At 42.3% G+C, this 26402-nt stretch overlaps 1 protein-coding gene across 1 annotated transcript in view; it reads right to left on the bottom strand.

The window, feature by feature from the left end:
• Positions 1-576: 576 nt before the first annotated feature.
• Positions 577-26402, bottom strand: part of LOC146205865 (protein BANP-like) — a 54062-nt gene continuing 28236 nt past the window's right edge. The window contains exons 5-9 of the mRNA XM_084590518.1: positions 23356-23595; positions 20264-20385; positions 11472-11684; positions 5500-5569; positions 577-2063 (exon numbers count right to left, since the gene is read on the bottom strand). Of these exons, the coding sequence (XP_084446644.1) occupies positions 5546-5569; positions 11472-11684; positions 20264-20385; positions 23356-23595 (599 nt within the window). The 3' untranslated portion in view covers positions 577-2063; positions 5500-5545. The remainder of the gene's footprint in view (positions 2064-5499; positions 5570-11471; positions 11685-20263; positions 20386-23355; positions 23596-26402) is intronic.

Raw genomic sequence — 26402 nt, 5'->3', positions numbered from 1 at the left:
CTACTTTTACATAGAATTTTCAAGGGGATATTCCGTGAGTTCGATATAACCAAAATTCTAATTATCCGGGTTCGACTGTATTCATATTCAAAAATTCCAACTCGCACCCCTAGCGCCGACTTCTCATTGTGAAGCCTCAGTCAAACTGCATCTGTCGGTATCACATCGCATTCAGCTCATAAGCAAGCGCCACTCACTCATTGTGACCATCACAAAATAGGCAAATGAAATATTTTTTTTGTTAAATTCATCTTCCAAAATAGACGTAATTTCAATGCCTAGGAAATTTCAAATGGTGCAACTTTTCCCAAACAGCTCAACAACGGAGATTGGTGTGGCGTATGTAGCAATATACAAGAGCTCTACTAATCGGGGCCTCGTCTCTTCCCTTACAGCAAGTTTCATGTGTCCACTGACAGACATCGCACCTTTTCTTTCCTACAAACAAGTTTAGTTTGAATGGAGGTGTCCACCGAAAAGTGAGATACTGCACCTTCCTTTCGACAAAAACCAACTGAGCGGTTCAAAGATGCTAAACTGATGTCGAGCAAGAGCTGTGTTGATGCAAGAGACAAGGCTGATTACATTGTTTATTTTGTCGATTTCTTTTATGCTGTAATGAATACGAACAGAGCCTTGTGACCAACTGTAGTAACTAAACTGCCATGGTTTTTTATGTTTATTAGTAAAATTGCAAATTGGTCTAGAAGAGAAAAATGCAGTATGTCACACTTCTGGGTAGATACCTGAACCATGCCATAAAGAAAGGGGGGAGCAGGGATTGAAAGAAGAGCTGCCATAGCAGAGGGCTCCAGAAAATGGCGGCGGCTCATTAAATTTAGCGGCTACTGTACGCAGTGTGGCTGGCCCACCAAATCTGGCACCCACTCAAGCCGCTCCCGAGTTGGCACCACCCCAAGAACGGCGTTCGTATGAAGGCTCCCTAGTTCGAAAGCGGGTGCAGGTTAAAGATCCCCAGGTGGTCTAAATTATTCCGGAGCCCTGCACAATGGCAACTCGTTCCTCCCTTCACCTATGGCACAGTTCAGCTGTCCACAAGAAGTCTGAACGATACTGCACCATTCCTTTGCGCCACCCTCAGAAAAGCTGTTGCTATGTGATGGGTTCGCACTGTGGCCACGGCGACCACCTTTTGCTTAATTCACAGAATAACACAACCATGGTGCAAGTGTGCAGTACAGCTAATATTCTAAAAGGAAAAACAATGATAAAGTGCTATCACATCTACTCTTAAGGCAAACCTTCAGCGTCCCCCTAAACCATGCCAAACCTTGCTAAATAATGCAAATACATGCTTAACAGAAGTGTAACTAAGCTAAAGCCATGCTTAATCCTCCATTTTTTCCATTTGTTCTTTTCACCTTTTTGCAAGCAAAAATTTTTCAATATGGTCATGATGTCTGCAGTGTATATTTGCACTTTTGAAATAAACAGGAGTGTGTCACAAGCAGCAATAAAAAGAAAAATAATGAAGGTAAATTGGCAGCAAAAGTGGGTCAGAACTATATATTGAAATAGTTCTGAATGGTTTCTCCAATTTGTTCAGGTTCAGTTTCAAGCTGGTGGACAAAATTTGAGCTTGGTTCTGGTGTTTAGTTCTGGTTCAACACCCTGCTTGTGTCAAACACATGCATACAACATGTGTGCATAGCAAAAGAGACTAACTAGCAACGGAAAGCAGAAATAGCCACTACTCATCTCTGCAGGGAGCACTTTTCATCTGCCATCTCACTACAACCTCCATGCATGAGCACTTCGTTTTTGCTTGGCATGAAAACAATATGCCACACTAGAAGGCACTAAATAAAATACAAAGCAAGCATGTGCTACATTTTGCTCCCACGACCATGTGCGGATGATAGGTGCTCCCACAGGGATCACTGAGGCCAGCTGTATCAGATTTGCCCTGAAGTGTTGGGTGCCAGACATGGGTGCATGTGGTAGCATTGCACAGAGCTCTGCCAAAATCCACCAGTAGGGTACCACCACCACTGTGTTTTTTTTCCCAGTCCAGTCCAAATGAAGGGTCATGCTTCAGCACTCTGAAAAAAAAAAAAAAAAGAGCAGGGCAGACATGGCTGGGCAAGCTTTTCAATGCATGCTGCTCTGTGGCTTTCAATTCAAAATACAAGCTAGGTGCACCGTCGCAGATTTCACAAGCTTGAGCACGTGTACGATATACGCATATAACTTTCAGTGCAGCAGCATCCTATGATAGCTTTGGGGTATGTACAGTCCAAATGAAGGGTGCTGTGTACGTCATACAGGTTGGAGGCTAGTTCCATTCTTTTATGGTTCGTTTCTTCACAGTGCATGTAATCTCCTTTCAGGCATTGCATATGCATATTCCATATACTACTTGCCACAGGCTCTGCTCTGGACTGAAGCAGATCATGAGATGTGAACATAGGTGAACATAGGTGAACAGATGCAAATTGCCGATTCAAGCTAGTTAGCATGTGTTGCCATCCTTTGTCCCCATTCTTAGTGCTGCTTTCTTGCTATGTGAACATAGATTTAGGCACCACGGTGTTGAAAGCATAATCAAACCAAACTGCACGAGATGCTGGCCTGTTCACTTTGCATGTTGTACCGCTCTGGCTCTGCACTGTCTCACCCCACTCTTAAGTAAGCCCACAAAAGTAAAAAAAAAACAACATTGGGGGCAGCTTCATGACTGTAGTCCTGTCGGTGTTGTGATAATCGAAAATTCAGCAATAAATGTAGTTGTGTGTTTCACTTCGTGTTTTCAATTTGTTTCTGGGAAAAACAGATGTAATCTGAGCACAGGATTGGCAGCATTAGAAGCGCCGGATATAAACAACAGCTTTTTTTACACGACACCTCCCAAGTGGCGCCACATGTATAGCTGAAGTTGCACTGCACCAGGTCCATATAAGCACTTGACGCATGCTACACAGCTTGCCCAATATTTTCCTTGCTAATTAAGTCAAATCTGCTAGACGAAGAAAAATCCACTGAAATGACAACAAATCTAAAACATTTTCTAGCTTCATAGCCAATCACATGTAGACACCAAAATACCTTAACTGCAATACAAAGACAAGCAAAGAAAATGGAAACTAGTGAAAGGTTATGAAACACTTTAATCCAAATAGCAATGTTCTGCATTAAGTGCTCTACAGTAAAATCTCGTTACAGTGAACACGTAAAAATTATGCTTGATATAGACGAAATTCACAATACAATATTGTAAAAAATACACACAACAGCAGTGCAGACAGTGTGATGGCAACATGGGTGATGCTTAATGAAGAAATGAGGAGACAGTTTCTAAAGTTTTGGTTCCATATTGAAGGCACTCATGATGCAATAAAAACTGGTGCCAGTGAGGTTGGCTTCCTCTCACATTATGAATGGCATGAAACTGCTGCAGGTAAAAAACTAGCTAGGGTGGCTTCTCCCCATCACAGCTGTGTGGAATGAAAAATGGTAGGTCGGAGTGAGTTAGTCGTTTTCACCACCTCTGTGACAGCCGATATGAGCACAGGATGGTTGCTGCAAGGCTACGACAGTTCACGCCGCTGCTTCCAGCAGTTTATGGGTGAGAGATGAGACTTGCACAGACCGCCTGGCCATGAGAAAGTATAAAGATAGGACACTTCACCAAAAGCAGCCTTGGGACCTATGTCACAACTGTGCAAGTGCCTAGTATCCCCACTAAATGGCAGAAAATGCAAGCATAAAAAATTGTTATATACAAGGACAAACTTGTGTTGGTAAATAATTATGCCAAAAAGCCAGTTTCATTAATGCGGCGAATCGGGCATATTAGTATGTAAAGACAGCAGTGCACAAAAATACGGATGGAAACAAGATGGCAAGGACAGCATTGAACTTCCAGCAGCACCATCCTTGTAATCTCGTCTCTGTCCTAGTCTTTCTTGCACTGCCATCCTTTGCTATATTTGAACACATATATGAAAATGTACTTTACTGAAAAAACATTCTGGGGATTTTTTAAGATCAGCAAGCTTTTCAAAATCGTAGCCACATCGCCATTGTCTGGAAGACATTGAGCATCAGATGCCTTTTCATGTGTTGGACAACGGACAAGACCCATCTGTCCACTTGTCCCTCTGCGCACATGTGTGCATGCAGGTGATTTGTTTGCAAAAATAATCAGGGGAAAAAAAAACAGAAATGAATACCACATGCATTCATTGTGTCAGCAGCTTTTTGGCAGTCTTGCGCATTCAAGGAAATGTCTCTTTAGTGCACCAGCATTGGCATGTATATCATTTTGCTTGTGAAGGAACACTTTGAACTGCCATATTCTTGTTAGGGATGACATTATCAATCTGCAGATGCAGTTATTCTGTATCGGGCCTGTCTGTCCCAAGCTGCTCTCAGTGTGTTTTTAACCTTTCTCAGCTGATTTTTTACCTTATCCTTGACACTCCCTCATGTAAAAAGTGAAAATTAGAAATTTTTATCAAAAAAAAAAAAGCGGAAAAGAGTTCAACAGAGTCAATTAACTGGTGAATGATCACTTGCTTCAAACACAAGACAAGTGTGCCAAATAGAAGGACTTGACAATTTATAAACGAACACCTGCCTGCATCATAGGTACACATTATGCAGCAGCTAACAATGAAATAAGTTGTTCAATGAAATTCATACAAGGAATTAAGCGTGATATGCAGTGTCCACCTCTGGCCAGAGCCGTGCGTCATGCCAGTGAAACCAAAAGCATGGGCCTGTTCTCACTAACAGCTAGGTGCACTAAAATCGATTGATCTGTGCACAGGCAGTCTCAAATTCATGACAGTGAAACCGAAACAGGAAGTGTGGGTCTACTGGGGTTTGAAGATGATTAATTTTTATAGCGCAGGAGCAGCTTTGGCCAAACAGTCTCATGGCACAGGGTATTTTGTTTTTTACACAAGGTGAGATCATAGAGCCACTTGCCAAGCATTTCATCCTTGGAAAGCCAAGCACTAGGCAAAGGGAAAGCTAGTGCCCATTGTAGTACTGGTGGGTACCTAGCGGCATGAGGGATTGAAGAGCCGCTGGAGTTTATAGGAGTGTCCGCTCTTAAATATCCTTTCTCCGTGGTTTGGCTTGCAGCCATCTATGCCACTCAATCTTCTGTGGTGCTGTTGATGAGTGCAAGAACACTACGCAGCATAATAAAAGTGAACCTTAGCATGAATACTTGCTGCACCCCCACAAGCCACTTGTGTAGCAGCGAAGCCTGTCACTTGTCATCCAAGCTGGTGCTGTTTGGCACTGAAGAGTTCAAAATAACCGTTTCAGGGCGAACTGCATTTGATGTGTAGTGAAAATTAAATGTTTATCAAAAATACATTTAGGAAGAGCTCGATACAGTGAATAATTCATGCTATCGTGTTCACCATACCGAGATTTGACTGTAAATGTAGTATAATAATAATTCAACTAATGCATTTCAGCTTCACAACACAATAAAAATATTAATAAAATATAGAGGCTAACCTTGTATGGTCGGTGGCCCAGCATTCTGTGTAATTTGCATGACATTTCACGCATGACAGAAATAAATGACCTGTAACCCGTGAATAAGTGGTTATGTATTTCATTTTCATTTCATTTCACAAATGACAAAATGCTGCAACTGCTATCACGGTTAAGTTGCTTGATGCTAAAACACTGCCTATTTAGAGCCTGCCAAAGCTATTACATCTGAGCAACACGACCAGCATAGACAAGTACAAGCAAGCATCAAGCCAGTGCATTAAAACCTACCACAGCAATGATTACTAAGTGAAATGATGACACACAGCAACACTGTACCAGGTGTTTCAAATAACCATACACAGATTTTACTTTCAAAAGCAGTGAATGAAACTTCAGTGCAGTCTTGGCTGACAAAATCCTGCAACTGCTATCAAGGTTAACTAATTTGATGCCAAAACACTGCCTATTTAGAGCCTATCAAAGCTATTACTTCTGAAAAACATGACATTTTACTCATGTTCTAAAAAGCAAGCACCAAGCCAATGCATTAAAACCTACCAGAGCAATGATTACCAAGTGAAATGATGGCACACAGCAACACTATACTAGGCAGTTCAAATAACTATACAGATTTTTCTTTTAAAAGCAGTGAAACAAACTTCAGTGCAGTCGTTGCAAGTCGAGTGCATGGAAGGGTGGGAGTGCAAAAACTAACTAATCAACTTTCTTATTTTTAGTCTTGGAGTATGAGTGAATTGTGAATTTGAATGTCATTAAAACCAAAAATAAGTCCAGTTCTTGAAGTTTCAAAATCAGCATAATGGTTTGCAATACCCAACGTGAAAAAATTGCTTTTGAAAGCTGCTGTTCAACTTGGCTTTCTAAAGTTCCACACTAATAAAATTGTGCCACATAAATTAAATAGATGAAGTTCATGTTCTTTATCACATAAAATATGACGGCACGATTCCTATGACAATATAAAACACAGGGTGCCACTTATCAGTGCAATTCCCAAAGCAGCAAAGCCAAATTATACCTCAGTCACACTAGCAGATTTAATGTCATTTGGTTTCTTTCGGTGCTACACAGTAAAATATGTCATTCGCAAATGGTGCCAATTACGATCAGCTATAAAAAAATACTGCCTTTAAGGAACATCAGTATGCATAAAAGACGTTTGAAATCACTGTGTAACATTTTAAAGCTGATCAAAACATTTCTGTATGATAAGTCAAGCGAAAAACATTACTTTTGGCTGTGCTGTAGCACTTTAGCTATAAAAATCCAAGCCAGGTATCGAGTCACCCACAAATTCGATAAATATAAACAATGAACACAGCGGAGCATGGTTACACACTGCGGAGACGCACGGAGACATGTAGAGAATGCAATTGCCGTCCAAACTGTGAGGCGCTCAGTCACAACTTTAAATAGTTCCGAGATAAACATATGGGGAGATGCAGTCACCAAGGAACACAGTGCCCAAAATGATTGTGAGTCGCTACCATGACTGGACCACTGCTGTGACCGAGTAATGCCGTTCCACTGAGCCTGCAGTGCGAATAATTTTACACCTAAATCAATAGGTTTTAGAACAAAACTCTAGAAATAGAATTTTTAAATTTTACTGTGTGCAGAATATGTTGTTGTGTTACTTGTTTTTGCTGCGTATCTGGCGTCAAGAGCACACATTCAGTTGCAATCGAATGTGAATGAGTTCCCCAAATTCATTCGATGAAGAATGCCATTCGAATCTAATGACATTAAATTTTCTCGTGTAGCAGGAAAATAATGACATTAGATGCTAATGTTATTCAATACGAATGACATTAAATTTGCTTGTGTGACAGGGGTATTAGCATGCTCTAATCATAATAATAATAATTGGTTCATAGGATAGGAAAGGCGCAGTATCTGTCACACTTGTTCTGTGGACACCTGACCCGCGCTGTAAGGGAAGGAAGGAAGGTGGGAGTGAAAGCAGAAAGAGAGAAAGGGGCGCCGTAGTGGAGGACTTCGGAATAATTTCGACCTTCTGGGGATCTTTAACGTGCACCGACATCGCACAGCACACGGACGCCACTTCGTTCCACCTCCATCGAAACGCAGCCGCCAGCCGTCGGGATCGAATCCGGATACTCCGGCACAGTAGTCGGGCGTCTTACCACTGCACCACAGCGGCAGGGCTCAAAAGCACATTTTTCATGCTTGATATTTCAAACCACAAATGGATGCTGCGTGAGTTTATTTCATAAACTGGACACATATTCAATGTTGAAGGTTTTTAATTTTGCAATTATTAATCTCAAGCTGGTCTATTAACTTTACTTGTCTCTTATTGCATTCTATCAACAGATAATGTCCAACCACCATTCAATTTACCTACACAAAGCACACCAATATCAGTAGTGAACAAAAAGATATATTTCAATTTGACTTACCGCAATAAAACTTGCACATGAGCTCGGTGGGAGGATAATGTCACTTACCACAATAGAACTTGCACGTGAGCTCGATGGGAGGATAATGTCAGTTTTTGCGCAATATCAAACAAAATTTACCTCTACATTAAGCCGCAATTTTTTTCACAGAGCAAATTTTGTCAACTGCTTTCTGCACTGTTTTATTAGTTTATTATTTATTAGTTATATCCGTTTTATTAATAAATAGGACACCAATTTTAAAAAGCACTTTTCACAATAACATAACGTTGACAGTTTTTTACGCGCAAGCCTTTTTCGTCGATCACTGCTTGACAACACTAAAGCATGGAGTCCGGGCAGCTTCCAGTGAACCTCGAGTGTTTCCCCATTTTTATAGCAGCTGGTCAAAATTCTGTCAGTGAGCTTCTAGACTGTAAGTCGAACCCAGATATATCGAACTCGAAGGGGAACGCGAAATAGTTCGATATATCGATAATTCGATATACAGAAATCGGCTTAAGAGGACACTTGGGATCGTGAAAAATGATATGGTATTTGTCGCGACCTACCCCCAACTTTTGCCCCCGAGAATTTAAAAAAAAAAAAAAAATGTTCGGAGGCGTCCCTCTGTTTTGACCGTCACATTCACAGCTCATTTATTGGCAGCGCGCCAAGATGCTACGCAGCGATAACGTCGCGGCATATTCATCTTTTGACTATGCGTTTGATAGATCCAGCGGTGACAGGGAGCAAACTTGGCAGAGTGCCCATGATGGCTGGACTGCACAAGCCTGGTTCGATTTATAACGCTACGCTTGGGGTGGGTGTAGCGGCGTAATCCACCGCCACAAATGCTAAAAGTCGGTGTCATGATCGCAGCTGACCGCGTGCTTTCGTTGATTCATAGACGTAAGAAAGGACGACTCTAGCAAAAAAATAAAACAAAAAACAGTCCGCAGCCGCCAGGGCTTACGCTGCGCCGCACGTTCAGCACAAGTAACATTATGTACAGTGCGAAAACCTAAGACAGGGGAAGAAACATGCAAACAAACAAGTGCTTGTTTGTTTACGTGTTTCTTCCCGTCTTAGGTTTTCACGCTGTACATAATGCTGAACGTTCACCAACTCGCCCAGCTGTCGGTTCTCCAAAAGAAAAAAAAAAAGATTGCGGCTTCTTAACGTTCGTAGCCGTCATAGCATACGCTCGCCACACGTTCATCACGACGGCAAGTATGAACGCCTCCCGCAAAAAAAAAAAGAGAAGAAAAAAAAACTGCCGCTTCTGCGTCCGCAGTCGCGCACATGCAGCACGACACGAGACGTGCCATGAATGCGCATCGCATGTCAGCCGCTGCGCACAGAGCGTTCACCACACACACTGGAGAAAGTGTCTGCCACGGGCTGAGCTGGCTTGTCTGTGCGTGCGTAGTGCATGCTGCTGCAAAGGAAAACTGGGAAAGAGAGAGGAAGGAGAGAGATAAAGCTCGGCAGAAGAGTGGGCACATCCTTGCGCTTCGCTCTATCGCGTTTTCCCCTCTCCTGAACACCACTGCTGCATTGGCTCTCTCTCGTTCCTTCACGCACATGGCTTGCAAACGTCACGTTCTGGTGCGTGGCAGCGATCACCCGGGCGCCTTTGGGGAAAGAGCACGGCCTTGCCCTAGACCAGCCGTCGCCGAACTGTGCCCTGTCATTCCTTCCGCGCGTAGCTTGAAAACATCACGCGGCAAACGGCCGATGATGCGATCATCTTTGGGAAGGCGCACCGTCCAATGCGTGGTTCGGAGTTCGATATATCGAACGACTGGTGAAATTGAGTTCGATATACGATGCAGCTTTCCTATACATTTACATGGGATTTTCAAGGGAATATTCCGCGAGTTCGATATAACCAAAATTCGAAATATTTGGGTTCGATATATCCGGGTTCGACTGTGTTTCCCCATTCTTACAGCAGCTGGTCAAAATTCTTCTCGGTGCTGCTGCCTGCTTTGTTGCTAAGATGACGATGAAACCTATGGAGAGACTTAATTCAAATAATTACAGCAGACTGGCTTGGCCTATTCATCCAGTCTATACTCCTCTCCTGATACAAATTTCTCACAAGCAAAGAATAGCGTTTTAGGTCATTCTGTACAAATACTGAGTCCAAATTCTTGTGTCCCTATAGAATCATAATCTTTCCAACAATTGCCTGATGAACATTTACTAATTACACCCCAAATCTGGTGAAGACCACCTCCACGATAAGAGAACCAGGCCTAAACAGTAACACTTCCGCTTCTGTGGTTTAAAGTAAAAACATGATGAGGTCCTTAGGCAAAGCACACAACAAATCTTGTCATTCTCACAAGGCAGGAACTTCGATTCTTATAACAAAATCATTATTATCCATACATCACCTATCAACACCAGGTGTTCGCATGCCTATATCATCTTGGAAAAACTCATTCTTTTCACAGGTGTGCTGATATTCACCTGCACTCCCATCATTTAGCTTGGCACATGGCACATGACGTTCCATACTCCATGGGGCCACTCGATTTTAATGCCAGGGGATAATCTTTATAAATGTCAATAAGAGAGAGAGACCAAAGTTTTCCCAGCTCACAAGAATGATACATTTCTCAACAAACTTCTTTGTTGATTAGGTCTGTCCAGGTGAAGATCCAGAAACCAAACTTCCTATGAATCTATAACTCTTCAAAGCTAGCATGCCACCTAATGAGTCAGTCTAAAAGTACTGAAGGCTGATGGTTTTTCCTTAAGGTTGCCGCCACAGATAATTGCCATTTGAGCAGTCGTCGAGACTAGACATCTAGCCCGTTGCTTAAAAAGTCTTCAGTGATACATGCACCTACACAATACGCCACAGCGATAGCAAGTTAAAAATAACTTAGAACAGGCAGAAAATGAATGCAATTGGAGACGCACATGAAAAACCAACGATGAAAAACTAACTGAAATGAGACAATTGCAGCCAGAGCACCTCCTCACAGGAAAGGGCATTATTGCATCAAGATATTTTCAGAAATAGCAATAATAGATTTTCCAGAACATCTTGGCTTTTTAAGAAAGAATAGAATATATAATATCTTTTTGTTCACTACTGCAATTTTCATGCCTTGAAAAGGGATGCATGAATCATATGAAAAACACCACATATCTGCACTGACCATATGAATATTTTATTTGCCTGCACATGTAAAAGGATTACAGTGCCTGCAAACAAAACATTCTAAACAATTCCAAGGCTGAACATGCACACAGCATAAATTATTTAGCTATGGTTGCTCAGCAATTAAGCACACCTTCAGTCATGAAAAGCTTACTTCTCAACTCTGGGCTCAGAACAAAATGGCCATCAAGCCATAATACCATTCAACCAGCATCACAAGATTAGGCAATTTCAGCAAACATTGGAATTTTGGAAGGAAGTACACAAATAATCTCAATGAATTCCCATTTCTTTCCCACAAAAATACCATGAGTTAGCCCAAGAACCACCACACAGTGGTGACCAGCATGAAAAAGACTGATGCAATAATAAAATGATTGTCCCACCTGCCCCTCTGAGACGGCCGCAGCAGCAGCTGCTGCTAACTCCGCCTCCTCACTGTTTCCATCCTCAATAGTTTGGAGCGAGAAGGTGCAAAACTCTGAGGCATGAGGCACCAGTTCAATGCTGTTAATGCTGTCATCTGACACCTCTGGCTCATTCTGGGTAACCCCAACCTTCTGAGCAGTAGGTGTTGTTCCCAAGGATGCACTGGACACCTGGACAGACATGCGCTGTACTAATTACACAAAACTACGAACACTTCCACGAAATGCCACCAGTCAAAAAGGACAACACTTCAGAGTGGGCCGCAAAGCGACGACAGAAGCTGGAGTGGGGCCATGCCTTAGTGAGTCAGCAAAGAAAAGGTAAAAAGAACCAGCAAGGAGAGAGCAAGTAAAAAGAGCCAAGTTTCACACGAAGAAAAAGGAAACGGCAACTCAAGAAAATATTCCCTGAAGTAGCTCTTATGCACTTCTTGTGATGACAGAATCAAGCTGTCCTAAGCATGCTGCCAGTAATATGCAATAAGCCTCCTGATGGTACCAGTTCATTTATGCATTTTTGATCCAGTGCCATACAGGCAAACGATACCCGAGTGAAGTCACCGTTTGAAGCAATGCAATAATTTATTCAACCAAAAGGCACCAAGAAATATATCCAGCAAACCTGAATAGCACTAGAACACAATTTAGTCATTAAAGTTTATCAAATGCTTAACAATTGTGTTGTTAAAAAACAAATTATTGAGTATTTTCCATACAAGTTGTGTGGACATGCCATATTTGCAACATCAAGTAAGTTTTCTGGTCATATTTCTGCCTCAGTGGCAACTTCGTCTGAAGTGAATTTGTGAAGTTGCTCTGTTAAAAAATAAAATAAAAACTTCTATTTAACCTGCACCATCTGCAAAAATGACCCAGTTCTGGCAGAAAACAAACAGAGGATACAAAAGCTACAAATCCAGCTATCAGTCTTTTTTACTTTATCTTCCACACATCCAGTCAGAAAAGTACCCTTGCCGACTACCTTGTGTTTTTAACTGACATAGCTGTAATTCAAACATAGCAGCTAGGTTCAGTGCTTTACTTATTCGTTCACTTGGATGTTTAACCAACATAGCTATATACAATAAACACAGACACCCTCATCAGGGTGCCTATGTTTATTGTATATAGCTGTCTGCCCACGAGAATGAGGGTAAGGGTGCCCTCAAAAGGGCATCCTCTCCCTCATCTTCAGAGGCTTCATGCAGCAGGGCAATGAAGAGGGAAGATAAGCACAAAATAATTGGCAAGGGCAAGTGTGAGGAAGGGGTGAGATAAGGGAAGGGGGCAGCAATGTGCACGTGATGATGATGAGGCAGGAAACCTTCAACCAGCCCTCTACAGTCATCTGCATCATGTTCTTGCCAGTGTATATTTCAGTTCATCTCAATTTTAATTCACTACTGCCCCTTGGAACTGCTCCTTGCAAGAGCATGCGCTCTTCCTGGAAAAGCTTGGGGAACCATACCTGGCCGTTCACAGTTGTAGTTGTAAAGGCTGCTATCATGAGCTTAAAAGGAAGCTGAAACGGTTTTTCAAATTGCATAAAATTAGGTGATTGGAAAGAAGGGGTTTTATTAATCGTGTGTCAATTATTTCTAAATTCTCTCGATAAGAAAAGACGAAATCGCTTGTTAAAAACGCACCGCGGGCACGCCCTCTTTGCTGCCGGGAGTGGGGCGCCGATACTGCGGAACAGGCGGATGTGACGTCAGTTGCGGAATACAGGCCGGCCACGCGTTTTGCACGCTTGCATCACTCCATCCCGTATTTTAATGACCGACGGATCAGCGCAATCTGCTGCTGGTGCCATTTGTTTTCTCCAGTTCGATCATTCTGTACTGAAGGTTCCACGTGTTAAAAGATTACACGAGGTCATCCAGTAGCTATGCAGCTGTTGCGGAGTGGCGCCCTCAGACTGTGAGCCTCTTTTACTCACTTGTAAAATAAATGTCGTTCGACGTTCTAAAAATATTTTCCTTGTGCTTTTAAAAACAAACATTCTTATGAGTGCATAAAATGACCAGTGGCTATCAGCATGGCTTTTCGTTGTGTGAACATTAGTGGTCCAGGCAACATGGTGCTTTTTAGTTTCCCAGAGGATAAGAAACTTTCAGTGCAGAGGGTCTCTGTCATGAAAAGGAAAACTTTCTTGCCTTTGGAATCAGCTATGTTTTGCCCTGATGATTTTCGTTTCAATGACAATCATCGAATCTTGGCAGCGATTGGGATCCCAATTAAATCAGCACAACTGAAGCCCGGTGCCGTTTTCTCATTGTTCCCACGCCTAATTGATTAATACCGTTGTTGCACGGCTGACTGGAGACTTGCTGCTGACAGATGCTGAATTCTGTCGGCCTCAGCCTTTTGGGAATTGCAGGCAGGAAACTCGGGACGGGGATATATAAGTGCTGAAATTAAGGCCACTCTCGAGTAATGGCAACAGTGAGGGAAACCACGACTTAGATCCTCCGAAGTGCAACCTCCTTCGCACGGGTAAGGCTGCAAGACAAGGTTACCGCACATGGACAAGAGCACGCGTGCAGTGCTACAGGTGCTCCTTTCTTAGGAGGATAGCATCATCCAGGGCACTGAAGAGGGCAATGTCACTGGGCAGGTAACAGACTGCAGGGCATTGAGGATTCAGGAGGTTACCTGAAAAACACTTGATATGAACTGATTAGCGGCTGCAAGCCATCAGACGGCAGGTTTCTGGTAGCTTCCTGGGCTACGATTGATGTGACAAAGTAGAGCTGTTGCTGGAAGGGCATTGGTGCACATGGCAATCGAATGGCTTTTCCACATCAGAGCCATATTGTCCGGACAAAAGCTACCACTATTTGCAGAACTTATGCGTCAGCCAATGACAAATTGCACAAACATCCACGCTGTATCCAGCAGCGCACTGCCAATAGTTATGAGGGGCATCAATGAATGACTGGCTACCCACCTCCCCCGCCACTATATCTTCCGTAGCAGCACTGGTGCAAGCAGTGGTGCGTGCAAGATAAAGGAGAGAACTAAGTCTGCCACCTGCAATGGAAGTAGGAACCTGGAAGTAGGAATCATATATGGCACCAGGGAGTGCAACACAGTCGAGCCCACTTATAAAGAGCCTGACAGTCACGTTGATTGTGTTCATTATATCTGAAGAATGTAGTAAGTGGACTTCTTATATTACACGAACAAAAATACAAAATCAATCAAAAGACAGCGTTTATTTTTTTAAAAACTCCAATCTGCATCTGCTTTTTCAAAGCACACCGTATCATGGCGCTTTCTAACCTATCCACTGCAGCCAAGGCCCTTACTGCCAACAAACTGTTTCACAAATGCGATTAACTAACTGCTGTTGAGGCACTCACCGCAACTAGCGGCAAGTCAAGCATACTCGACATCTTCGCAAGATACTTTGTAGGGCGAGTTGGTAAACATCCATTGTTAATATAAACAGCGCCAACAGGAACACAAGACAAGATAAAAGGAAGCTACAGGACAAGCGCTGACTCACAACTCAACCTAAGACTTTACTCCAAGGCCCAGACAAAAACAAATGTGATGAAAATGAAGCCTTCGCTTGAAACAACCCATGTTCATCTGCTACACAAAAAGTCACTCAAAAAAGAAATCGCTTTGCTTGAAAGAGCAAGAGAAGTCTTGCTAGCGCGCCTAATGTCCCTTGAAATGAAATATAATTCAACCAGTTTTCTTGTTAACTTTTCTTTGTGGCGATACAAAATTCTAACCTGGTCAAATATGGGAGTACACTTCTTGTTTTCCTTCTTCATTGTCCCCAGGAATGGCAATGTGAGACCACAAATGTTTTGTCCTTGCCACTTTCCAAGTTATTTCGGTGTTCTAGTAGTCTCTTGTTAATACAGCGCCCTGTTTGTCCTATATAAGAGGCTCCACAAGAGAGTGGAAGCCTGTACACAACACCAGTCTTACAGCTGACAAATGGGTCTCTATGTTTCACCCCACATTCTTGTTTCTTCGATTCTCGTTCCCTTTGAATAGCCGGGCAAATCCTCCTCATCTTGAGCGGGGCGGTCAATGCAACATCAACACCGTACCTCTTGCCAACATTTTTGAGGCCATGCGAAATCTTCCTCTTGCCAACATTTTTGAGGCCATGTGAATAGGATTTCACATGGCCTCAAAAATGTTGGCAAGAGGTATGGTGTTGATGTTGCATTGACCGCCCCGCTCAAGATGAAGAGGATTTGCCCGGCTATTCAAAGGGAACGAGAATCGAAGAAGCAAGAATGTGGGGTGAAACATAGAGACCCATTTGTCAGCTGTAAGACTGGTGTTGTGTACAGGTTTCCACTCGCTTTGTGTTCCTTTGTCCCCGTTTTTTGCACTGGTTTTTTTTATGTGCTAAGTATGAATTAACTGGCCCAAAGAGTTAATTTGATCAAATTATTAACGCTGAATTCGTTTAGGAAATGCGATAAAATCGGCTTTCAAAACATCACGTCAGCCACAAAATGCCCCCCGAAAAGAGACCGTTCGAAATTCCCGCGCGCCGCGGGCATTGCAGCTAGCCGATCGCCGCCATCTTGGGCTTGGTTTGAAACTGTTTTCTTGGTGCGTCATCTCAAAATGGCTTCACTCAAGCGGACTGGCTGCTTGCGCCCGTTTTCCAAAGGCCGTTTATGGTATCTGATTAGTTCTCACGCGAGTCTCCCATTGGCTGGCACGATCGGCGCGCCATATTCCGTTTTGCGTTCGCCATCGTCGCTGCCTCTTGGTGCGCGTCTACGTTTCGCTCGTGCTTCTCGATGTACCGCTTTATGCAGAGTTTTTCCTTGCGATCGAGATGCCAGGAAACAGTAAATTGTAACCGTGCGCGCAACGAGCCTTTGGAAGCCGTAAGAAATGGGCGTGGAACAAAAACCAGAAGACATCGGCCACAAGTGTGCCATCAGAACCTGTTTTGCAAACATCAACAACGCTGCTCCATGATGACAATGCGGGTTCAAATTACAGCGCCTCCCGGATCACGGTACACTTCGAGTTGACGCCGCCGCTGTGTACTAGTCTACGGCGGAGCCGGCGCACTGTGTTGAGTGGTCGGCGCAACATCCGTTCTGTCAGGGAAGTCAGCAACCCAACGCGAGTTTCACCTCACCATCAGCGTGGAATGCGACGCAAGTATGAATTCGCGATTGTGGACATGGAAGTATTAGCGCGGCCGCGGTGGCGGCCGCCCGCTCAGTACAAAAAAGAAAAAAAAAGTCTGCATGAATAACCTACCTGCTGTGCACCACCTTAAAATGAAAATGCACTGCAGAATATATCGTGCCATTTTCCCTGACTTGGCGAAATTTGTTATTGTTAACCTGACATTTTCCTGATTTTTCCCGGTGCATGAAATTTCCCCGACGATTCCTGGTTTTACCGGTTTTCCCGGTTGCTAGACGCCCTGATATACTGACAGCTGGCACTCTGCAAGAGCTGGTAGTACCAATGAGCAACTGGCCTAGTTGCGCCAGTCTCAGACAGAGTGCCATCAATCCTTTTTGTAACAAGACTTTTTACTATACAGATGCATGTAGTGACAAAATCATAAAATGTGCCTTCGGACTGTGGGATAAAGCCAGACGCTCTGATAATAGCTATGACCGTAAAAGTGCCGTGATAATGACTCGAGGATATACAGAGAGCTGCAATTTGGGGCACACCTAAAGACTGTGTCATTGCTGTATCAAGATTGGCTAGTGCTGATTACAAACATGACCATAAATAGAAATGATAGAAATAAGTTGGTGTGCCATGCACACATAGCATATTCTTCAATCTTCCAGTCGATAATGCAGGCAGACCATTTGGCAAGCTGTTTATTATCAGGCTGTTTATTTCTGAGCATTCTCCCCAACAGGAGCCAGAGTGTCTATGCCACCAAGCATATATGTTAGCCGAAGCCAATTTTTACTTTCCCATTACATTTGGTCACCGCGAGAAACATTTCTCTTCAGGCGTAAAATCTATAGTTAATTTCAAAGTGGAACCCTTTATAGTAAAGTCAGACCGCCAGAAACCTTTACTATATCAGGGTCTTTACTATATCAGTAATTGATGATGGCACGACCCTGAAGATGCTGTCTGGTAATTAAATGGCTATTTACTGAACACGTCTTGTTGCTTTATAAAAAAATTCTCTAAAATACCTTTCAACCCTCTCTTATTGTCTCTGTGCAATTTTATTTTTTTAGTAATAAGATTGTTGTTTACATCTTGTGGAAGTACCTCTTTAGCATGAATGCAACAAAGTAGCGAATACAGCAGAGTTTGATTTCATGTGAAAATTGAAGACTTGCATAAACATGGCATTATCTTCCACTGTTTTTGTCATTTAAGAAGCAATAGATTAGAAATGCGTGCGATAGTCAAGCATGGCAAAAGCGCACACGCCGTGCCTCCACTTCCGTGTCACCGCTGCCTCGTGCTTCGCACTGCACGGTGCTGCGAATGTTCGGCAGTTCCTTGCCTTCCCTGCTTCTCCCTGCACTTTTACTTTTTTTACTTTCTTAAAGGACCGCGCTGCCTTCTTTCCATGTTCGTAGCCAGCTTTACTTTTTTTTTTTTTCCCTATGCACCACATGCTTTCCCTCACTGCTCCAAGGCCTACGTAAAGTTGGCTTCTTTTCAATGCTGGTAAGCCTGGTAGTAAAGCCATTAAAAATAAATTTTTTTTGCCTCTCGAATCCAGAGCCTAGGTAGCGCGGGTGCAGCGATGTCATTTTGAGGGAGCTATCACGCTGCAGCCACAGGCATTTCACTATAACCGATTTTTATCAAGAACATCTTTACTATAATGAGGAAAAAATGTGCAGTCGTCAATGGAAGATAAACTGGGACTTCAGTTTCGCTTTACTATATCACTGAACTTTACCCAAGTTTGCTATAGCAGGGTTCTACTATTAGACCTGTTCCAATCATACATTTTACCTGGTAAAAAGAGTCCCAACAAACGTTCTTACTCCCACCAGTGAGCCGTGCAAGTTACAAAAAGCATTAAGAAATATACGTCAATGCCCAGGATGCCTGTAGATATTGCATGTACGATATTGGCCTATATATCAGATAACAGTATTGACAATGGTGCACAATTTCAACAGTACCTTGACGAAAGCCCACATCACTCAAACTGGATGTCAAGAGTAACTTCACACATGGATGAGCACAAAATTCCAGTTGGGCATGCCATACTGGCTCTACTTTTCCTTTTTGTTCTTTCTTGTGTTTGGAGTTTTCTGTGCAAAGGAAACTCCAGTAGTATTGTTTCACTCTTATGTTCTTATGATAATAAAAGGCCTATATTCCAAAGCAACAGCAACAAATCTGGCATGCAATTTATAAGTTTTGGAGTTACTCCAACAGCTACATATATGGAGCACTGCTCAAAGCTTCAGGCATGTACAAGCCAAATGATGTGGTTGCATTTTCCACCACTCCTGTAAGTGTAAACTTTTATCAAACTATGATAGCCGCGCACAATTTTCACAATTCCCTTAGAGGGTTGAGGACTTGTAACTACATTTATTACTCGGTCATGTAGGCATATGTCGACACAATGAAAAACTAACTCAACCATAGCTGAAAGCGAGTGCTATCGAACACATGAGGGCATATGTTTTTTATATAGTGAGTAAGGAACGGTAAAAACAGACAAGCAAAGGTAAGGGAATGCTAGCATATTTTATGGAATGAGAATTGGAGAGGGTCAAGGTTTAAAATGTGACAATGATGAAGGAAAAGCAGCAATTTCTCATAATTAAGATGTGGCAAACAGGGTGCAACTATCATTCACAGCAGATGCACAACTACCGTCAGTCATTTTGTCTGGCAAATACAGTAGAACCCCTTTATAGTAAAGTCACTGGGACCAGCAAAAATATTTACTGTATCAGGGCCTTTACTATATCAGTTGTTGGTGATGACATGGTCCTGAAGATGCTGTCTGGTAATTAAATAGGCACTTACTGAAAATGACTTGTTGCTTAATGAAAAAAAACTCTGAAATACCTTCCATCTCACTTTTATTATTTCTTCGTGCAATTTTGTTTTTGTTATAAAAATTTTTTACATCTTGTGGAAGTACCTCTTAAGCATGAGGACAACGTGCCATGAACATGGCGTCACTTTTTACTGTTTATATCTTTTAAAAGGCAATAAATGATAAATGCACGTGGCAGTCAAGTACTGTAAGACCGCACTCGCTGCACCTTTACTTTTTGCCTCCGCTGCCTCATGCTTCATGCTGCACAGTGCAGTGAATGTTTGCCCGTTTCTTCCCCTTCCCTATTTCTTGCTGCACTTTTACTCTCTACTTTCTGAACAGACCACGCTGCCTTTGTTCCATATTTGTAGGCAGCTTTACTTTTTTGTTTTCCTACGTGCTGCTTGCCCTCAGAACTTTAAGGCCTCCGTAAAGTAGGCTTCTCCTGAATGCTGCTAAGCGTGATGGTAAAGCCGCTTAAACGAACACTCTGTGTTATTTTTCTGTTTTCAAATACAAAAAATCTTTGCCTCACGATTCTAGATAGTGCGCGGGTGGCGATGTCATATCGTGGGAGCCGTCGCCGCGGCCAGGCGCACTTTACTATAACCGTTTTTTACCAGAAACATCTTTACTATAAAGGGAGAAAAATGCACAGTTGTCTAAGAAAGATTAACTGGGACTTCCGTTTCACTTTACTATATCCAAGTTTACTGTAGCGGGGTTCTACTGTATTCAAGCTCACCTTTGGATTCAAAGGAAGACCCTTCCTCTTGCGTCGGAATGCAGTGCGACATTTTGAATCTATATTCAGCTTAATTCTGTCCCAGTCAGAATTGGTCACATCAAATAAATGCTTCAGATGGCCTAGAAAAAACAAGATTTAAGTGCTTAGAAAAATAAAAATAAAGGCTTTTCTAGCAAAAGGCAGCCACCAGTAAACAAAAATAAGAACACAAGAGTCATTCTTTTTCAATGCAAACAAGCTGACAGACTGCTTTTCACAGTGTAGGTAGAAAAAAAATTGGATCACATTATGTGCAACAATCAGGTCATATTTAAAAGCAAAAATGCTACTGCTTGGCAAAGAAATATATGTTAGGAGTTAATGGATACTCTATGAGTTGAATATTAAATACACAATATTCATGCACCCATCAATGAAAAATTGAAGAAACAAAACATATCTGCAAGCATTTGTACAGCTTTTGTAATGTAGAAGGTTTACTATGATATATAACTACATATAACTAGTGCAAGCATTTGTACAGCTTTTGTAATGTAGAAGGTTTACTATGATATATAACTACATATAACTAGTGCAAATTCTATTATAACCTATGAAAAAATGAAAAAGTACTGTTTTGCAGAATGCAACCCCCCTCCCAAAAACTGCAATGATGACCATTTTCTTTTGTGCTCTCCAATTCAACACGCTGTTTACAAAATAGCTACGTGAGTTTGTTACTTAAAGTTAAGAAAACGTACAACAAAATTAGCCTATCAAGGAAGTAACCAATGTTACAATGTAATGCTCATCTCGGGAAAACTTCCGTTTCAATTTGGTCCCACTCTTGGGGACATCTAATATCCTTGATTCCACACTAGTAGAAAACACTGGTGCGTGTAGCCCAAAATCCTCAGTGCACTAGAAAACACATACAAAAGCCGCGTCACCCGAATGTGCTAGCACAGCGGTTCTCAAACTTGTCTCATGGGCTGCTTTTGTGGGATCCGCGAGCACCCAAGCAAGACTGCCTCTCCCTGCCACTTTTAGTGCAAAGCACTACTTAACACAATTAAACCCAATGATGAATTTTGTGCGAAGCCTATCCCGAGCTCCGAGAAGCAAAAGAAATGTTGGAGCACAGCAAATTCAAACCCAGGAATTTCTTATGGGAAGTATAAAACCTCATAGCTATTGCCGCACTCTATCACCCCATGTGTTTAACTGTCATTCACTCACACTGCGCATTGCAAGTCATCATCTTCATTAACTTTCATTCGTACGCAGTCGATCCAAATGCACCGGTATCGCATGCACTGCCTTCGGTTCGCTAAAGGCGACAGATCGTTTGACTAATGGACGTTGTCCACCCCTAAAAGTGACTTTGCACAATTTGAAAATTGAGTTGGCGCACAATCAACACAGACTTGACTCACTAGTGAAATTTGAGTGGCCCACCCAAAAATTAGTTGGCAGGTCTTTAAACGTGGATGGACAGCCGAGATTTGGATGCTTTCGCACAATACTGAATTTGCTGGCAGAGCCATACCATCACTCAATATTTTCCCTCGTCCCACTTCTCGTGGTGCAGGTGGACCAGGCAGAGTACCTGGCTCTTGTTAAAACTCATTTCAGAGCATTTGCTCTTTTTATCCTGCCTCATTCCCCAGTTTCACACCATTAGCGTTGGCACCATCTGCAGCACAAATCTTCACAGCTTGCTAAGATACTGCATGTACTGCCAGCTTATGTTTTCACAAGAGTGCCAGTGGCAGCTCGCTGTGCGAAGTTTGCAGCAAGTAAAGTTACTCCATCATTATAGGTCTAGAATGCCAGCAAAAAGATGTAAACAGAGGCACAGTGCGCACGGACGGCAACACAAGTTGGGGTACATGCACTCTTGTATGTGGTGATGGAAAGCATAGGCCACACAACCGAGTTAGCCAAGCCAATCTTAAAAAAAAATATGATCATCTCACAGCATTTTTCTGGGTATTAAAACGATGTCCATGATACCAGGGCAAAGTTTTGCAGCCTGGCAAGCCCATCTGCACCAAAAAATCAGTGTCTGCCTATGTAAGGAAATATGCCTATGCCATGCTGCCACCAGAGCAGGAAGCGGTAAACAGGCAATGAAAGCCAGGTGAGCCATTGCACTTCTCTGTTCACAACCTGGCCGGTCACCCCAATTCCAGTCCAGGTGGCACTGGTCGAGCACGTAAACGAGATGGAACGTTAGTCTTGTGACTGTTTTCTGCAATCTTGTTTAGGACGTGGAGGTCTAAGCGCAAGTGAGAGGTGCGCATTTAATAACTGCCTGAAGCAAGAAAACAAACAATCACAAAAGTTAAATAAATAAAAAAAAAAACTTGGAAGGGTCCATACAAAAGTAACATCGCCTGATTGTGATGCTTGTGACAACAGAATGTGACCGGGGAGAGTCCTTGGCACATATAAACAGCTGCTGGCGTTCAAGTTTGAGAACACCTGCCTAGCACAGCATTAACAGTCTCTTATCAACTTTTGTGCAAGTTCCACACAGATGGCAACTAAAAGAAAAAATTCACTCATTCACATCAAAGGTGGCTTACGTTACCAAGTCACAGCTATTGAAAATGTTCTCAGCAGCTGATTACAAATATGTCATACTGTTTTCAGAATGCATAAGCAAATTTTCCTTGGCAGAAAAAATCATATCAATTGGGTCAGTAGCAGATAACACTATCCAAAACAATAGTTCCTTATAATGCTTCCAATGCTTGTGCACCCAAGGTTATTTCAAGGCTTGCTACACATACATAATAAATTATAAATTCTGCATATAGCACGATTTAAAGTAGAACAGAGCAATGCAAATATTTTATGATGGGAAGAACTACACAAGTAAACCGAATGCAATCATAAAAGGTAGTCCATAAGTATGAGCAATTTTATAAAATATCAGACTTCACGACAGAGCACATTTGTTGCCATAAAACTTAAGTCACTTCACTCAATATGATGGTGTGATTTTACTCTTAAGCATAGCTCCAAGCATAGATGGCATGCCTAGAAACGGAAGAAAACAACGTAAGCCATAACAAAACCTAAACCTAGTTGCAATTACTTACATCGAATGCCATAGATCATCAGGGGGTCCAGCTGTTGCTTTTTGTGTTTCCCTGAACCTGAAATGTTCGAGCAAGCCTGGGTCTCTCTGTCAAACAGATGGTCAAGCAAAGTCAATGCCATCTTCTCAGGCGTACAGCACGTGTTGTTGATGTGGAACAAAGTGGTTGGGTTTATGGGGCAGCGCACTCTCATTTCCGGATTGTTCTCATCTCCGAGCCACGAACCCTGAGGGTAATCCGCTGCAGCAAACACAAAAGTGGCAAGAATCAAAACGGTTATAGTAGATGCTGCAAAGTATAAAATTCCAAATGCGCCTGTACCTTATTCTGGCCAAACGCACTGCCACAGAAGCCAAAAATTATTTAAATAACTCGAGAGACAACATAGATCCAGTTATTGCTCTCAGTGCAAGTTGATTCTGTGGCTTCTTCTGTGTTATTATTTGTACAGCACCAAAAAAAAAAAAAAACCATTTAAGGCCAAGAAAACCAAAATTAAAGATTTTCCCACCACAAACATCAAGCTCGTCACATCGAAGTCAAAAAGGACTAATTGTCACTATTTTGAAGCAGACGGCAGTGTAACATAGCTTCTGAGATTGGTGGCATTGGCATCTAAAATTCAGTGTCGATTCACGCAGTATACTTGCAAAATCAGCCAGTGATGGCAGCACCCATATTTATTTTTTTGCTTAATGAGAGCTCCCTTTCCAGAGAGAATCAGAGTGCCGTAGTCTACCCACACAGGTCAACTTCAATCTGTCCTCAATGGTTCTTCAAGATTAGGTTATATGTGTCGCCATATTACAGTGGTCAAAAGGCAAGGGACAATTACAGAAAAATTAAGAGCACACTTTGCCTGAGGCTCCTTTGCTTTCATGTTGCCTCCTTTGATACATTGGAAAAGCTGTTGCTTTCACTGATGCAGTCACCTAGCCCCACATAATAGCTGCAGGTATCTTCTTTACCAACGTTTTTTGACAACTAACGAAACAACAGCTGCCATCAGGAAACACGGAAGCTCATGACTTATAAAAATGTTGTCAAGCAATTACAAAAAAAAAAAAGCAGTGTGTACAATTCTGAACAAACACTTCTGCACTGTGCACAGCCAATCAACAAAACACAAGCTGATATATACACAACTTGAAAGGCAAATGCAACAACATGGTAGGCCTCATATAGATGACATAAGCCACTAAAGCTGCAATCAAAGGCGTTACACTAGTACACGTAACTAAACCTGCATGGTGGTAAGTATGCCCCTAACCTGCTGAATAAGCTGATTACTGATAAACTACATACAAGGAATTCACTGATACTTCATCTTGACAGCCACTAACCACTTTTTAGACCTTTTTAAATGCAATCTGAAACACACCCCCTTCACGCCTTAAAAACTAACATTTATTACTCCAATACTACCTCAAATTCAGTATGCCTCAGCTATATGCGACCCGAACCAAGCAAACAACACATATAGTATCAAAATCCTGCAAAGCCATAGTGCTAAATTAATCTCCTTATTTACCCACACTATGTGGCGTGGCAGCATTAAAAAGCACATGCACAACTGATAGCCTGCCACGTTTCCAAATTTGCATGCTTCGACTTCTCTTCATAACGACTTTTCCAGCACCTCAATCAACCATACAAAGTTAAATGCACTTGATTTCGCTACACCATCCATAGTTTACCACTACAGTTTACTGGAATAACCTACCATTACACACCGCAATAGAAGTCGACATTACCAAATTTCCAGAGCTCATTAAACGTATCGCTGACTAGTACTACGCACTAAAATTAAGTCAGTTTATATGCTTTTGTTTTTGCTTCTTAAATAGCATTTTTCACACCTCTCGCTTGTACCTGCTCTATAGGGGATATGCACTAAAGCCGTAATGGCCACAAATTTTGGCATCTATGCAACACAGCGAAAGGCTACTACAGAGCATGTCTATTTGGTTTATCTCCTGCTACGGCTTACACCACTGAAGATGCATGTTAAATGAAAAAAAATAGAAGCCCTGACATCACGTGAACAACCTTCAAATTGTTATTCATTGACTGCTGTATATTCTAAATATTACTATCGCATCTATACCGCATTAATGCTAGCATCTGTTTACTTATTTACTGCCTAATATTGCTTCACTGCATTTGTTTGTTCATTAGTTCTGTTATATTTTTGTGTGCCAGTACTCCCTTCTAAGTACAGTAAAAGCTCGATAATTCAAACTCGGTTAATCTGAAATCTCGGAAAAATCAAGAAATTCCTGCCGCTGCGTAATTGCTAATGTAAACCTGACCCAATATTTAAAAGCATCAGCCAGCATCAACCAGGTTGATTCGAAGACTTAGGTAATTCCTGATCCCAATTTCACTGCAAATCAATGAAGCAACAGCCCCTCAGATTCGTGAAGCAGTGCCGCAAAGCAATGTTGATGCTCGATGAGTCATAGCACCTCAACTCTAGACCCCCCAGGAAAAAAAAAAAAAAGCTGAAGCACAACATGGCTGCAGCAGAGTTGTGTTTCCCTGCAGCACAGCTATGGACGATCCCAGCGCACCACTTGCCGCTATGCATGCCGTGTGGACTCTACCCTTGTTCCACAAACGTGGTGGAGTGACTGAGCTCAACATAGGACTGTACCATTTATATTAATGGTGTGCTGTGGCTTAGAGGGTTAGATTGTCGACATATTGATTATTTAAGTGCTGTCCCGTCCCCCCAAGCCCACCTCCAGAAAAACGACCGTTAAAAATTTGGCTGACTGATTAGCCGCATATAAGGTAGCTACAGACGAGCAGCAGTTAGTACATGCCCCGTTATGGAACCTGTCCCCGGCAGGGCGCATGCGCATGCAGCTGCACTGTAGAAATTTCGAATTTCCCGCTGTATGTCTGGCTCGTTCACGCTGGTCGTTACTCCCTTTGACAAACAGTAGGTAGCATGAGAGCAACTTCTGATAATAATCTCAGGAGCGTGTGCGTGCTGCAGAATCTGAGACTACATGGCTGGGCAAACAGCACAGATTTGCCAC

This window comes from Amblyomma maculatum, chromosome 1, assembly GCF_055883805.1.
Source record: "Amblyomma maculatum isolate TAMU_Amacu chromosome 1, ASM5588380v1, whole genome shotgun sequence".
NCBI lineage: Eukaryota > Metazoa > Arthropoda > Arachnida > Ixodida > Ixodidae > Amblyomma > Amblyomma maculatum.
Note: the sequence above shows the minus strand (reverse complement) of the source record. Positions and strands in the feature narration are given on the sequence as shown.